The sequence below is a fragment of the Petromyzon marinus genome, chromosome 33, assembly GCF_048934315.1.
Source record: "Petromyzon marinus isolate PM22_M1 ecotype Great Lakes invasive population chromosome 33, UKy_Petmar_22M1.pri1.0, whole genome shotgun sequence".
Classification (NCBI taxonomy): Eukaryota; Metazoa; Chordata; class Hyperoartia; order Petromyzontiformes; family Petromyzontidae; genus Petromyzon; species Petromyzon marinus.
The window spans coordinates 13894609-13911152 of record NC_133699.1 but is presented as its reverse complement, the minus strand read 5'-3'; the positions used below and the strand labels follow the sequence as shown (position 1 = coordinate 13911152).

General features: G+C 46.1%; 1 protein-coding gene across 5 annotated transcripts in view; it reads left to right on the top strand.

Moving 5' to 3' along the window:
- LOC116948503 (interleukin-31 receptor subunit alpha-like) overlaps positions 1-16544 on the top strand; it is a 39524-nt gene that overhangs the window by 20522 nt on the left and 2458 nt on the right. For 2 of the 5 annotated variants that reach the window (XM_076071573.1, XM_076071574.1), the window contains exons 12-17: positions 717-863; positions 1867-2013; positions 3500-3555; positions 13035-13062; positions 15108-15180; positions 16101-16176. In XM_076071573.1, the coding sequence (XP_075927688.1) occupies positions 717-863; positions 1867-2013; positions 3500-3555; positions 13035-13062; positions 15108-15180; positions 16101-16176 (527 nt within the window). Of the gene's footprint in view, positions 1-716; positions 864-1866; positions 2014-3499; positions 3556-6406; positions 6680-7676; positions 7891-8366; positions 12345-13034; positions 13063-15107; positions 15181-16100; positions 16177-16544 lie in introns of those variants that run through there. The other 3 variants (XM_076071570.1, XM_076071571.1, XM_076071572.1) reach the window with 3 other exon arrangements.

The following is a 16544-nucleotide window of genomic DNA, read 5'->3' as shown; positions in this document are numbered from 1 at the left end:
TTGCATGTTCCGTTTACGTGACAAAACTTACTAATTGGCTGTGTCGGGTGGTGGCGGGTTTAACGACACATTTATATTTACATGACCTAACCCAAAACCTCTATTATGGATTATTTTGGTGGCGAAAGTCGAGGGGCCGTCCATAAATGACGTCACGCACCTGGGGGGGGGTCAGACATTTGTGACGATGTGTGACGAGGGGGGGGGGGTGAGAAATGTGACGTCAACAAAATGCGCAACTTTAAATAAATATAGACAACACGTTCTTCTTAATTAAATATACTTTGTAATAAATGTTTCTCCTACAACATCAGAGTGCAGCGCCACATTAAATACGCACTACAATGGCAATAGTTTAAAGCGATTTGAAGCATGTTTTATTTTTGGGGGGGGGCAGAGCTTTGTGACGTCATATTTGAGGGGGGTCTGACTTTTTGTGACGCCGTGTGACGAAGGGGGGGGGGGGTCAAAAAACGTCCAAAATCGCGTGACGTCATTTATGGACGGCCCCCTACGTGTTAACTCGATTTGGTGAGTTGGAACACATGGTATACGGTACCATCTGTAAGCTTTCACAAATCCCCAGTACTGTGCTAGAATGCCTCCTGCTTCATGTGTAGTTGCCGAAGGTCAAATATTGGCATCTCGGATCGACGGGGGAACGCGTCAACGAAGGATGTACCGCGATTAAAATCCCCTTTTGATGTCCCAAACAGTTCCCAACGTGGGACCCAAAGTCTCCGTCGCCAACATCGCGCTCTCGTCCGTCGACGTCAATTGGACGGAGATCCCAACCAAAGAGAGGAGAGGTTTTATCACCGGCCACGTTATATACTGGGGCCAAGGTCCCGACGCGAGTCACAGTAAGTGGGCATTAGCCTTCATGTAAAGTCAAAAGGAGAAATAAGCAGACAACATACTTCCTTCACATATTTGTCCCTCAACATAAAATATAATACAGGAAAACCTTGCCCAATGCGGCCTCTTTTTATCGAACGCGTGTTTCGGCTGTACGCGGTTTACCTACTGAGGGTCTGTTTTCCGGAACATGGGGGTGATGCTTTGGGTATATGCCGTTTGACGCACCCGTTGTAAGGTGTGAATTAATTGTCTGTGAGAATAATTTATTTACCACGTATGTTTTTTGCGTGTGAGTGTGTTTTTGAGTGTGATCATGTGATTCAACATGCACAATGGCGCAACGCAAATGTTCACACATTGTCTTATGCATCTAGCTGTCCACTTGCTGAGGACGTCAGTCAAACAGGCGCCCAGATGACAAATCATCAACATTCAAGTGACAGTGTCAGGGGTAGGCATCGGGCGTGAGTGCTTCGGTGCGGGAAGAGGAATGGAGACGGGTGTTTTGTGTTGAGGTGAAATTGAAAAATAAAGAGTGTACACTCACACAAGATATGGTCAGCGACTCGACATTCTTGAGTACAATAACGAATCTTGTAGAATGTGTTATACAAAGAGGGAGAGGTAGATCATTACGTGCCCAAGTACGCAATCCTATTTTTCCCATAAGGTCGATTATGTCGAACGCCGTTTTGCCCAACACGGCATTTTCCAGGAACATAACCCCCGTGTTTGGCGAGGTCTGCCTGCATTATATTTTACACATCCGGTCAGTCACGCCCGCTTTTTGGGAGCACATGATTTCAATAGCATTAGTTCAACATGGCAAACTCTGGACCGGTTTTACATTCAAGCGTCTTATCATTAGCAGAGTCGGTTTGTTTGATCAAATGCTTACGAATTGCCAGATGTTTATAGGCGAGGACCCTCTCCACATCGAACAGTTGTAGCCCTGTACGTAAGAGAACCCAGATGTCCTCGCCCCCTGGTGCCGCGTTCTGGTAGGAGTTCTGATCCGTGGGAGCGCTTGTGCCTACACATTGAAGAACCTCTCTGCCAGCGTGGAATACTCGGTGATGGTGGCGGCCATGACAGAGGTCGGTGAGGGACCACCAGGTGCCAAGACCCACTTCAGGATGCAAGGAGTTCTGGGTGAGTACAACGTGTACAGCCAGTTCTGCTATTACGCGTGTTGTTATCATAACGCGATTTGGATATAACGCGATGAATGTATTCGGGAACGCGTTTTATAACGCGGATGCGAATTGAATGTGAACAGAACTACGTCGCGCGAGTAGGAATAAGCGGTTGTGCGGCTGCCTCGGCGTAGCATCACGCAGGGCGGGATGCTGCTGGATGCTTCTAGATGCTACTCACGCGCCTCAGTCCTTCTTCAGCCTGCATACACATCTCACGTGTTATTGCGGACTGTGCCTTACAAATGTCTTGCTTTGCATACAACTTTGTTGAATTGAATTACCATTAATGACAAGGGTATGGACGTGTTCTGATAGTAGTGCTAGTGGAAGTGAAGTAAAGAAAAGAAAAGCTAATACTCTTGAACAAAAACTCGACGTGATGAAGCGGTATGAATGAAACGAAATAAAGTATAACATTATTCTTGCAATGGGACTTACCCCTTAATTCCCATTGAATCAATGGTTATTAAAGTAAAAACTTTCCATAACGCGGTGTTCTTCAGGAACGCAACTACCACCGCATTATAGGACAACAGACTGTGGCAGGCAAACCTGCATCAGGACAAATCGATAACATCGCACCATCGTTTTCATTCAGAATGCCGTTTCTGGAAAAAAAGCTCTTTTTCAGAACAAAAATACCGACCCGAAACACAAGTGTAATCGCACGCAGGGGCGTTAAGGTGGGCAGGTGTAAAATATAGCTTCGTACCCCCATTTTGAAAATCCCTTGGGATGACATTCATTGGTGTAGCCTTAGTTGTAAAGCTACATATCACTGAATACATGCTCCTATTAATAATTTGACAACTTTTATCTGCAAATGTGATAGTCCCCCAAGAGCATTGGCACTCTAACGAGGATGGGAGACACTGTACTTGTGTCCCCTTTTAAAAGATGTTCACATTGAGATTTTTCTTTTTTTCCTTAAAAGGAAAGTAACACCATTTCTCACTCTAACATTAATCTGAGCCCAACATTGATGTACATTAGTTTAAATAATGGGCAGCCCATTTAATCAGATCATTTGGGGAACCAATTGCGTCCGTTCATGAATGGTGGTGAGATGTTATCTGCCTCGCCTGGTATGCAGGAGGTCGTGGGTTCGATCTCGACCCGAACGCCTTCTGTATATTTGAAGTTTGTATGTCGCTCTCCCCATGGTGGTGTGGATTTTTCTCCGGGTCCTCCGTTTTTTTTCCCCCCTTCACATTTAGAAACATGCGCTTCAGAGTATTTTGGCTGCGATACATTTTCACGTGATTAGCCACTTAGTTGAGCTATCGTTTATGGCCTGGTCGCTTCTAAAAAAGAGCTACATAGCTCAGTGGGCCTTACCAAGGTAACGTCATTTTTTTTAAAATAGTTTATCGAGTGCGATGGTGAGTGGGCAGGTTCCACGGCGAAGTGAAAAGGGCTGCTGCTCGACTCGTTTGCAGGGTGCAAAGGTGGTCCCGTGGAGCAGGATAGTCTCTGCAGCAACGCCACGCACGAGGTGAGAAAACGCAAACTTCGCAAGGCCGATGTCGGTGACGTGAGACGAGCGCCGTAAATGGCTGCGCTTTAACAAAACCCGACAATGGGGATCTCGGTTGGGAAGCCTCGGTGGCTCGCCGTGCGCCACGCTTGACCACGCTCCCCCCCCGTTAAGCGCAAGGGGACAGCAAGGGAGCCGCGCAGGGCGGCTCGAGACGTTCCTAGCGCTACTCTCAGGATCGTCGATAAAAGTTACCTTTGGTCTGGTCGTTGGCGTTGATACGGCATCTCGTGACTCCTAAACGAGGTCTGGTGTGAATTCCTTCATCGTGCAGCGACAATTCCTGAATACTCCGTGAAGGTATTTCTCTGATTTGTATTAAATTAATTGTTGGTAACAGTAATATGCTACGGCTGCAATTAACGGTATCAGTGATGACCTCATTTACATCTTGATGTAATTCCGTCAATCGGAGCCGAGGAAAAGTGCACTCTGTCTGTTTGTGCGCTTCTGCGCTTACTGGATGTTGGCACAACCCTCTGGTTTTCTGTAGGAGGAGTCCGTCATCGCAACACAACTTTACACTCGAGTTTAGTTCATATCGAGTGATAGTGGACCCCATGTTACAGACATAGCTAATGCCTTGATACCCTTAACCTCGGTTGGAAAGCGTTGCAGTTTACGATAATGACTACAAGAACGAATATAGAATAGTCATAATTACAATTGCAAATTTACGAGAGGAATACTTCCTTCAGCATTTCACTACAGAAACACTGTCATTTGCTTATCACAGCAATAACAGCAGTCGTGACATCTCTAGCAATGGATTACGATTGTAATTACTATACCGTAATTACAGTTTACCACAGTTATAATTGCCCGAGACCAATTGGCTTGGAAAATATCACGTGATTTCGTCACAGTGCTTGGATGGGTGACCCGCATGTACAAAAGAGAGGTGCATTGTGGACAGTAGAGGACAGTGCAGAAAATCCACCTTCAACCCACACTGACCAATATGGTGAAGTATGGTCAAATAACTCTTGACGACCCACGTGGCGTTGGGGGGAATGTCCCCATCCAGCAGTGGATTGACAAACGGGCTGTACTTTACAGAGCAGTAATTACACGGCCCAGCTGCAAAGCGTTCGCTGCTCGATGCAGAGGTTCAAGGATCGAGTCCAGCGGCCGCCCTGGTTAATACCGCGGTGTGGAATAACCGTCAAAAGATCCCCTGACGTAATTTTCGAGCTTAGACCGTTATGTGCCGGCAATTATCTGGCTTGACCACCTGAATGTCAAATTGTAGTTGTTGCTCTGCATCTACATCAGCCATAGGAAAAAATAACGGTTCAAATTGATAAATTTTAAAATGACACCGCAAATTACTCAATTCGGATTTGACATAGCGTTCAGCGCACCCTTCTGGCAGACTAATGCCCCAGGTCAGTCTTGCAAATGAGACTCATCCTGGTCTCTTGAGTTCTTAACTGGCTCAGAAAAATAATCTTAAAACTGTAATTCGTTGCTGGTCCATCGCCATCAGCGTACACACATGCAATCATGGTATCGTGAATTGCCCTTAATGTGCACGTCTATTTGGAGACTTTTAAGATAAAGCTGTAAACATTTGATCGTTTAGAACATCCCCATAGTGTGGTACGTGTGGCTACGGACGAGATATGGACACGGGGTAGGGTTCCCACCTTCCTGGGGTCATATCTCCTGGATTTTACCTGGACAGTCTAGGGAATGGGCATCTGTGGTCCGGGTGGCAGGAATCGATTTGTGCCGATAACCGGTACCAGTGTGGTGGTAAACTTTTATGACAGAGATCACAGTGTTGATAGATTTAGGCTGACTGAAAAATGTCTGCAGTGGAACAGGTGGCAGCCCCAATACAGAGACATATATACATCCATATGACTAAAACGGTTAGTTATCTCCGATAAGAGGCAATACAAAAAAACACAATACATCAGTACACGGTGTGATAACTTGGGCAATCTTGTGAGGTTCCGGGACTGTAATCGCAAAAAGATCTGCTCGTAACTGATGTCAGCCCCGTGCACACCAACACACGCCTCGCACGCACAACGTGACAGGGAGGAAAGATCACGAGGGTAAGCACAGCTCCCGTAACGCTCTACAACACCCGCTTGTTCCCGGAAGTATTTAATAAGCAGTAATAACGTTACGTTTCAAGCCGCACAACAAGCTGTTACGCGAGGTGAGATGACGCGTGAATGACGTTCGATGCCGCTGTAGGGACGTCGCACGGAATTACTTTTGGCTCTTGGGCGTAACTGGAGGCAGTTACGTCCAAGAACCAATGTGGGTATCCACGCCGCAGCTTCTGCTCCCCGCTCTTTGAAAGCCAGGGGTTGTGACTCACGGGTTGAGAGCCACACGCCTGTACAAGGAAGGTATCATCACGATCCATGGGCAGATAGCCCGTAGGTGTCCACTGCACATTTTTTTCATTTGTTTCTACTTTCCTCCGTCTTGTGCCAATATGCTCAAGTGGTGCCACATCTTTCCGACACCAATCTCTGATGTCGTCTTCAAGCTATTCTCTGTTAGGTCTTCCTCTCTTTCCGGTTCCTTCCATTTTTCCGCACGCACTCTAAATGTTCCTGTTGTTGTCCATCCTACGTACGTGTCCAAATAGTGCCAGTTTTTTTCTCATCACTCCCTGCATCATCAGGTCTTCATCTATGCGCAACCTTTTGTTCAAGTACGGTATGCAGAAACCAAAATTAGAGGTGAACGTTGAGAAAAGGAAACTGAAAATTCGAGTGGCCTGGCCGCCCGTACTCTGGGTCTCGTGCGTGAACGGGATCGTAAGGGCGGCGTCCCTCGCGAGCTGGATGTACAGGGAAACGAAAAGGCCTCGAACGGGGTCCGGAGGAGGGATGCTTTTGGTGCGTGTGGGAATCGTGGTCGCGTACAGAAGAAGAAGAAGACGACTGCCACAATGCGGCACTCGGGACGGGGACGCGCGCGTGCTCGCGGGGACGCCGAGGCGTCGCTCGCCGTGTGCGCCGCGTACAGTCGCGTGCTGCGCAAGGACGGGCGCGCCCTCGAGCAAATTCGCCTGCGCCTGGAGCTCAAGCAGACGACGTCGTCTGTTGGGCAGGTCAGCTTGAAGGCAGCGCGCACGCACAACGCTACAAGGATACGTGCGGAACGTTCCCTTTCCACAAATGTTTAAAGTTGTTATTCATGGCGAAGTTTCGCCCGGACAATGCCTTGTCATGGAATGTCTTGTTGACAACGGCGTCCGCGTGTCAGCTGACATGCGCCTGATCAATTCTGGTGAAAAGCATGCCATTGGCACTTAAAGGGGCAACCAAAACACGCAGATATTATTTTGTTAACGGATACATTTCTTGACATATAATTATCAGAACGAATTCGTGCTGTTGTAACAGATTGCATTTATTTCCAGAGGAAGATAAATAATCATGTAATACTGCACTGTTATTTTTGCTCTTGTGTAATAATATATTTCATTTAAATGATGGCTACAAGGCATGAATGTGGGAAGCTGCCGTGACACTTTTTTAACTACTCGCACTATTCAAGCATTTCTACAATGAATTGGGCATCTGATGTAGCATTCGATTGAGAGCTTTGAATTTGTACTTATCGGCGCATGGAAAGCAGTCATATTGATGCCTTTAAGTGCCCCTCTGATCCGCACGCTCTTCTTTCTGTCTCTCAGTGTAATTCGAAACATGCAACTTTCCACGCTTAAGCTTTAACAAACTTTCAACTATTTGCACTTTTAATTTTCTTCGTGAATATTGTCCACGTTTCTGATTCATGTAATGGACCGGTGATATCGCTATTTAAAAAAAGAGGACAAAAACATTGGAAAGCGTGAGAGAACCAATGGATATGCATATTTTTTGTTCCTTATTCTTATGGCAGTTCCCCAAGCGGGACTCTGTTTGATGAGGGTCCTAGTTAGTTTGGTTGTTGCATTGCTTACTAGGCAGCTACTGCACGTGGTGCATGTAATAATACAACATGTGGTAGACAATGATTCCCCGAACTAAACTCGTGCCTTCTCACCATAGACGTTCAAGAGACTGCGTGGTCAACGCAAACACATTTTATTAAACCTGCAGACCAGAAATAAGAAGCGGAAAAGCCTGCGACGCAAGTTCTTGACGGACGTCCTCCAAGCGCTGTCGTCAGACCGAGCAGTCTCGTCCACTCCAGCTATTATAGAGGAGCTGGACAGGATGTTTGGCCTGTGGCCTCACGTGAGCCCTGCCCAGCCCGATGCCGATTCGCCGTGGCCAAGGGCCTTACGTGAGAGGAACAAGGGCTGTCTTTCCGGTAAGAGATTATTAATGTACTGTATGCATGTTGAACGTCTTTAATACCGTACGTAGCCAACCGTGCAAATTGAAGGTGCGGGGGGAAGGACAACAAAGGGGTGGCCGGGAAATCTGGGAAGTGATGACCGTGTCTATGGACTAATCCAGCGCTGTTGGTATCCTGAGCTGAAGTCTGGTATGAATTAATTTGCAAGAACCATAAATGTAATATGTGAACGCACAGTGACATGGGTGGCTGGGTTGGCATTTTGTGAAAAACAAAACGCGTTCATCAGTTACCTGCGTGTTTCTATTGGCAGAAAAATATACGTGAACTATTCGTTGGGAAGTATTGAGCAACAGCAAATATTGATCAAATTATGCCGCTATTCCATCAACGTTGAAAAAATAATCTGAATTGAAGTGGATCTGGGTATGGAATTGGACCGAGTTCTATGTGTGTGTGCAAGCGTCTCCTCTCCGTTTGTCCCGCAGGTTCAAGGGATTTGCCCCTGCACACTCGGCAGTGCGAGACCGTGAAGGGACGGCGCAGCTGGCAACTCTCGCGTCTGGCACGCCTCCTGCCGTTGAGGCGGAGGTGGTTTGGAGGGAGGTGTTCGAAACAGAGTCGTGCGGGAACGTGCGCCCCTCTCTGCGTCACTCAGCGGAGGGTCTCGCTGGGGCAGGGGAGATGCGGAAGGCGCGCTGGGCGGCCGATTCAAATAAAATTCACCCTCTGCTTTTCTTAACCCTTTCCCATTCATCAGTTTTTCTTCCAATTCGGAATCTAAGTTGGAAGAAAAAAAATCAAATAACTTTAATGGTACCGAACCTCCCACAAGGCCATGCGGGAAGGTATGTGGCACAGTTTGGCACTAGCTATCATCGAGTGCAGTCGTGTTGCTACAGTTCTCTGCGGTGAGGCCAATGTCTTTAAAAACAACGGCGCTACGCCTCTCTAAACAAATGTTATGCTGAGCCGCTTGCGTGTTCCGAGATTCGGTGGTGAACGGGACCCAGCCTGCAACTTGCAGTCATCTCGGAACGGGAAAGGGTTAAGCAGGCGAGGACCCGTGAATAAACATTGCAAAGGAGATAATTATGATGAGATTGTTACTTGGTTGCAGTTACCAAATAGTTTTTTAGTGTGGATAGGGGTCATTTCCTCATTTGGAGTCTGCACTTTCACATGGCATGTCATGGTTTCCTCCAGCGAATGACAGGTTCTGGTTTTTGGCTGCACGGAAAAAAGGCTTTCCAGCTGCGCTTTGTGTCGACAGACTCAACGTCAAACAGAATTGCTGACAAGTTACCCGGCCATTCGATAGGAACAAAACCTGCGCCCTCCGTCCATCGTGTACCCACAAATGCCTTGCATGTACAGTGAGGGAAAAAAAAGTATTTGAACCCCTGCTGATTTTGTACGTTTGCCCACTGACAAAGAAATGATCAGTCTATAATTTTAATGGTAGGTGTATTTGAACAGTGAGAGACAGAATAACAACAACAAAATTCAGAAAAACGCATGTCAAAAATGTTAGAAATTGATTTGCATTTTAATGAGGGAAATAAGTATTTGACCCCTCTGCAAAACATGACAGTACTTGGTGGCAAAACCCTTGTTGGCAATCACAGAGGTCAGACGTTTCTTGTAGTTGGCCACCAGGTTTGCACACATCTCAGGAGGGATTTTGTCCCACTCCTCTTTGCAGATCTTCTCCAAGTCATTAAGGTTTTGAGGCTGACGTTTGGCAACTCGAACATTCAGCTCCCTCCACAGATTTTCTATGGGATTAAGGTCTGGAGACTGGCTAGGCCACTCCAGGACCTTAATGTGCTTCTTCTTGAGCCACTCCTTTGTTGCCTCGCCCATGTGTTTTGGGTCTTTGTCATGCTGGAATACCCATCCACGACCCATTTTCAATGCCCTGGCTGAGGGAAGGATGTTCTCACCCAAGATTTGACGGAACATGGCCCTGTCCATCGTCCCTTTGATGCGGTGAAGTTATCCTGTCCCCCTAGCAGAAAAACACCTCCAAAGCATGTTTCCACCTCCATGTTTGACGATGGGGATGGTGTTCTTGGGGTCATAGGCAGCATTACTCCTCCTCCAAACACGGCGAGTTGAGTTGATGCCAAAGAGCTCCATTTTGGTCTCATCTGACCACAACACTTTCACCCAGTTGTCCTCTGAATCATTCAGATGTTCATTGGCAGACTTCAGACGGGCATGTATATGTGCAGGATTTCAGTCCTTCACGGCGTAGTGTGTTACCAATTGTTTTCTTGGTGACTATGGTCCCAGCTGCCTTGAGATCATTGACAAGATCCTCCCGTGTAGTTCTGGGCTGATTCCTCACCGTTCTCATGATCATTGCAACTCCACGAGGTGAGATCTTGCATGGAGCCCCAGGCCGAGGGAGATTGACAGTTCTTTTGTGTTTCTTCCATTTGCGAATAATCGCACCAACTGTTGTCACCTTCTCACCAAGCTGCTTGGCAATGGTCTTGTACCCCATTCCAGCCTTGTGTAGGTCTACAATCTTGTCCCTGACATCCTTGGAGAGCTCTTTGGTCTTGGCCATGGTGGAGAGTTTGGAATCTGATTGATTGCTTCTGTGGACAGGTGTCTTTTATACAGGTAACAAGCTGAGATTAGGAGCACTCCCTTTAAGAGTTTGCTCCTAATCTCAGCTCGTTACCTGTATAAAAGACACGTGGGAGCCAGAAATCTTTCTGATTGAGAGGGGGTCAAATACTTATTTCCCTCATTAAAATGCAAATCAATTTATAACATTTTTGACATGCGTTTTTCCGGATTTTGTTGTTGTTATTCTGTCTCTCACTATTCAAATAAACCTACCATTAAATTTATAGACTGATCATTTCTTTGTCAGTGGGCAAACGTACAAAATCAGCAGGGGATCAAATACTTTTTTCCCTCACTGTATGTGTGTTTGTATTGTATCTTAATGGGTGCTCTCACTGTGTGCAAATTAACAGTCATTTACCGTGCTTCCACAAATCAGTTGCCCGCTACCACCTGTTTCCATGAGCCACTGCGGTGAGATGTTAACTCCCTTGCCTGGTATACAGGAGGTCGCTGCTTCGATCTCGACCGTGACGCCTGTATATTTGGAGTTTGCGTGTTCTCCCTGTGGTTGGGTGCATTATTCTCCGGGTCCTCCGGTTTTTCCCTCCACATTTAGAAACATGTGTTTAAGAGTATTTGGCCGCTATAAATTTCCACATAAACCACTTCGTTGAGCTATCATTTTCAGGCCATGTCGCTTCTGAAAAAGAGCTAAATATCTAAGTGGGCCTTTACCTGGTAAAATAAAAAAAAACTGTTTAGTTTTCAGGCATAACGAGTCTGCACCGGGCTGGAGCCATACTTTTGCAGATTTCTCCCAGAGATGTCACGTCAACCAAAAAAATGCATAGATGACCGGAATACATTTTTTTTGCTAGATTTCTGCTGTACACAATATCAAAGGCCCGCTGCAGAACGTCGGGCGGCAAAAAACAACCGCACGCGAATATCCATCAGGCCCATGTACCCGATGTGTCTGGATCGAGGTGGGGGGGACACACAGAGAACCCCGGGAAGGGGGGAGAGAAACTATTGTCTCATTTACATGGGAAAATCGCGCCAGGGCCGGAATTAAATTTAAATCCGTGGTAGCCACCTCCCCAACTCAGGCGACAACTTGGGTGACTGGAAGTTCATGGAAATGCCACTTCTCTTTTTTATAACCAATGCTAGTTGACGGACAATTCGAGTAATACGAAGCATCGGGCCAACTCGATTTTGCTGTCTATGGAAACGAGCTATTTTATGTACTCAGCACTTAGCACTTGTACCACAAGCAAACATGAGCCGAGGGAGTGCTTGGAGGAGCAGGAATCATCAGAAATTACTCATCATTATCTTCGGAATACGCAGTAATTTTCCAATCAGTAACATTTAAACGTATGCCTTTTGAAAAATTTAACGCCTGCACGATTCTGATGCTGTTAAATTGAAACTTAGTACGAAAATCGCATGTCTTTGATCCTATTTGTATTGAATCCCCCCTTGCTGAATGAACATTGTCTCTCTGCCAGAGGTGGTGGAATGGAATGATTTGTCGGAGGCATAGGCGCAGTACGAGTTCTCGCTGGGTTGTGACGTCGCTGCGCTAGGCGTCTCTCCCCCGTCGATCCGTACGCAGCGTATGCCGCGTACCTGCGGTCGTCACTTCCCACGCCGTGGACGACGACGCGGTGGTGTAGCCTGTGCGCCGTTTGACCACTGACCGTGTGCTGTGCACCATGGTTCGTTATTCGCTTCATGTCAGGGGGTGGAGCAGTGCTCAGACTGAACAAGGTTAAGGGGCGGAACCCGCCTGGGATTAATTACACGCTCTGCTGTCTATGCTGTATGATTCACTGTTATATATATTTTTAAATAAAGGTACCCTTCAACTTGTAGGCAGTGCACTGTGTGTGGTTATTGAGCTCAGGTTTTGTAATGTTTGGTACATTGGTGCCCTGTGTTTATCTTACGTCTCTAAACGAGTGAAGGCCTTGTGACCTTAGCAGAGCATCACAATAATTGCTGGATGTGTTGCCGATGGTGCTGTTTGGCAGGTGACGTAAACAATGCATATCGACCATCCCAACAGTTCTGTGAGCATTGCGGCATCTGTTCTATTTATTTCTCAAGTGCAACGATACAAAATTGTCTCAATCAACTGCAAACCAAGTAAAAAATATATAATAATACAATGATCAGCAAGAAATAAACCGATCCAAAATCATGTTTGTCATTTTTTATGAGTTTCCCATGTGGGAATAAACAGGAATACCCGGATAATGCCCATTAATGCGAAGCGATTATGCTCAAGGAGCTGTACGGATGGATTCACAAACCCATTTGCTGTACTGCCATTTCCTCACCAATGGGTTTGGAGAAGGGCCATGGGAATAAAATAACCCACATGTCTGTTGCGAAAATTTTTCATGAATTGCCTTTGTCTCTTACCCGGATAAATAAGACAATATATTTCCTGGAGGATGGATGTATTTGCTATCTGTAATGTACAATATTGCTCCCTTGTAGTTTGCAAGATGTTGTTGGAAAATGGTCATCGAGTGTTTAATTTTGTTTATATTTCACAGAATGAATATCCAGAAAATGACAACCTTGGTAAGAATGACCGTGTGCACGCACACACCACATTCACATTGATAAGCTACGGGTTACTCATGCACGAGTGCACGTCTTAATGTGCACTCCTGCATGTGGAGGAGGCTCGTGAAGGACGCTGCTACTGGGCAGTTGGAGGTAGTCGCCCTCCAAAAACAACGGAGGGCGGAGGAGCGACGCTCACAACAACGAGCGGAGCGCCGGGTGGCTAAAGCACACCAAGTTATCACAGTAGGGGGCACAGGTGGTGCATCAGCCAGTCGTCGCAGTCGACCCGTGGCATCTGGGTCTGCCCCGTGACCTGCCAGCGGGCGTTCGACACTTCACGTGGCCTCAAGGTGCACATGGCCTGGCACAAGCGTCGTGATGACGTCACCACCACTTCGTGGCGAATGGCGGTTGTTGTCGAATTAGATTATTCTGTTAAACATTTACGACGCTGTTGTCTTTTTTATCGCACACGACTGCCCTAGATTAAACCTCCTTTACATTACCATCTATCTCGTGTACATCGTATGTATGTTGAACTTCTTTCGCACTGTATGTAGCCAAGCATGTGTACAATTACATCTCACCTCCGTGTAAATATGTAATCCACGGTAGGCATAATTTAAAACTAAACGTCGTATCTGCTGTATTTACCCTTTCCGGCAATAACACAGGAGGTGTTAAGATGTTCAAACACCAAATAGACAACACCTATTGCAAGGCATCAAGTCTGCCGGAAAGGGTAAAGTCTATTATTGTTTTTCTATTTTTAATACCGGAAAAAGGGTCCCTGTAATTGCCAAATTTGGATGTGAGAATTATTCTTCAACTTACCGGTGAGCTGAAACAACAATAACTGACACATTACGCGCTTCTGCACGACATGACAGTTTGATTGGCTGTCTTCTTTGGTTCTTTCGGTAAAGTCACGTAGAATGAGAATAAAATAATAAATTGATAAAATAAAATAATAAAATTCTCACAACGTTTCGGCCACAACACAAGCGGCCTTCATCAGGTGAAGGGACGAGACTGTCTGGAGGACAGCGCTGGAGCGAACACAGCCAAGCTCAGACCGCGACCTTTAAGCTGTGTGAGAAGAAACAAAGCGCCTTGACAAAGGAATTAGCATAGAATGTAGATTTTATCAATTTATTATTTTATTCTCATTCTACGTGACTTTACCGAAAGAACCAAAGAAGATGAATCCTTGCAGTCACGTAAGCTTTAAATAGAAATTTGATTGGCTGTGTCGGGTGGTGGAGGGTTCTTAACGACACAAAATTCGATCAGATCATTACGTGGTTCGACCAAAACATCAATTCTGAATCGGGTGTCAGGGTTGGATGTATATCAGAGCTCTGGTACCGGTATCATGTTGAAATGTGTTGCAGATTCCTGCACAGTTCTCATTCACCTAGACCAGGGGCCGGCAACCAAAATAACAAGAGACATTTTTTTCAAATCCGGTAAAAAACCCACAATATTTCAGGAGCCACAAAGCATGTGACTAAGAGACGGTGGTCCTTAATAAACAACGTCTCGAAGCACTCCTTAAAGAGCCGTATACGGCTCCGGAGCCGCAGGTTACCGACGCCTGAGCTAGATCTTGGCCGACTGAGAGATAATTCCGAGTTTGCACTCTGGGAACGGTGCCAACCGTCAGGTCGGTGCTGTGTTCACCTCGCGCCACACAGGAACAAGCTGTTGTTAGGGGGTCTCCGAGGCTATACAACTGCGTGCCCAGATATTTCAGGACATTACGAGCGCAATGTAAACCCAGGTATTGTTGTTCTATTGTAAGGTATTAACAGCCGGCATTAGAATCAGAAGACGCTTGCAGCTCACGTATGCGTCCGATCTTTAGAACTCAAATTCGGTTCGGAAAACGACGACGCGTCTCTCGGGTGTGAAGACTAATTCCGGGCAACCTGCCGTCTCTGTGCAATATCCGTGATTTAAACGAGGAGGCAGCTGAGCACAACACTGAACAGTGTGACGCAATTATAGCTTTGCTGGCGATGACGTGTGACATGTCCCTGTCTGTGCTTTTGCAGGCTTGAAGGTTACTGCAGGAATGTCGTTGGTGGCTATAACATTGATATTCTTTGCCATCTACCAGTTGCCATGGTAAGATCATGTTAAATGTTTTCTGCTGGTTACGTTCAGCTCATTTCTGGAGGGTGCTGTACAAATCTACCAGATTTTTTTCCCGAATGCAGTATAAGCATGTATACAATGTGAATGATTGATCTCCCTTGTTCGTGTTCATGCATTAAGTATCCTATCATGCTGGAGCCTACTCTGATGAAGAGTATTGCCACATAATTCTAAATCCTTCTTGCTGTAGGAGGTGCGACTTTGTAGCCTCCCCGGAAATTACTGCAGACAGCTACTCTCTTTGCAAACTTGCCCAGTCGAGGGGTCCTCAACCACTGCGCTATTCACACCAAACAATGGACTGAATCAAAATTAGAGGTTAAATCCACATCTGGTTGCCCTTGTAAAGAGCGGAGAGCTCAGAGTTCCAGACAGCAATCTAGGAATCTGGGTGTCAGGGTGGCGCAGTGGTAACATGCGTCTCTCAACAAGAAGGGCCTGGGTTCGATTCCCAAATTGGCTGCCTTTCTGTACTATGTTTATGTACATGGGTTTTCTCTGGGTTATCTGGTTTCTTCCCAAAGCTAACAAAAGCACAATGTATCTGGCATTGGTGAAAGATCCCAATGATGATACATTTCCTACAAATTACTCAATTGGGATTACACACGGCAGCAACATTGCCCACCTACTGTAAAAACTTGTCAGGACCTTCCTGAAAAGAGTCTTGGGACTCAGTAAGGCTTTCCTGGAGAAACAAGCAGAGTAATAATAAACTCTCCAAAGCCCACAATATAATCGTGAGAAGCTGTACAACTTATTTGGGTGACTGTGTACCGTGGAATATTTCCAAGCACTGGATTATTAGTACGTTTTTCGCAATTACATGTACGGTGGTGTGATTATCTTGCATCTCTGATCCCCCTACTGCACGTGTTGTTATCACTCAGTATAAGGAAGACTTTCTGGCCTCCTGTGCCCGACCCTGGAAAGAGCCTTTTGTGGAAATGGATGAAAGAGTCAAAGGTAAGACTGGGTGTGTGTACTGGTCTCTTAGGGGACACAAAATAGCATGAGCACCTGCTGAGATGGATTGGTAAACATCAGCTATCGAGAAATACTGGCCAGTTGAAAAAAAATCTCAAAACAACCCACCATACAATGTAACTGTTATTGGCAAAACATTCCAATGCTGAAATGTTACCTGCAAATTACTCTTTTGAGTTTATACATAGCAACTTCGTCCCCCCTCCCCCCTAGTGCAAGAACGTGGCAGGACCCTCCTGAAAATTAGTTTTGAGACTCGGTGAGGCTTTCCTGGGTAAAAAAGGTGTAAATGTATAAAGTAGTGAATAATACTGGCCCCACAAATCGCTTATGCTCAATAACAGTGC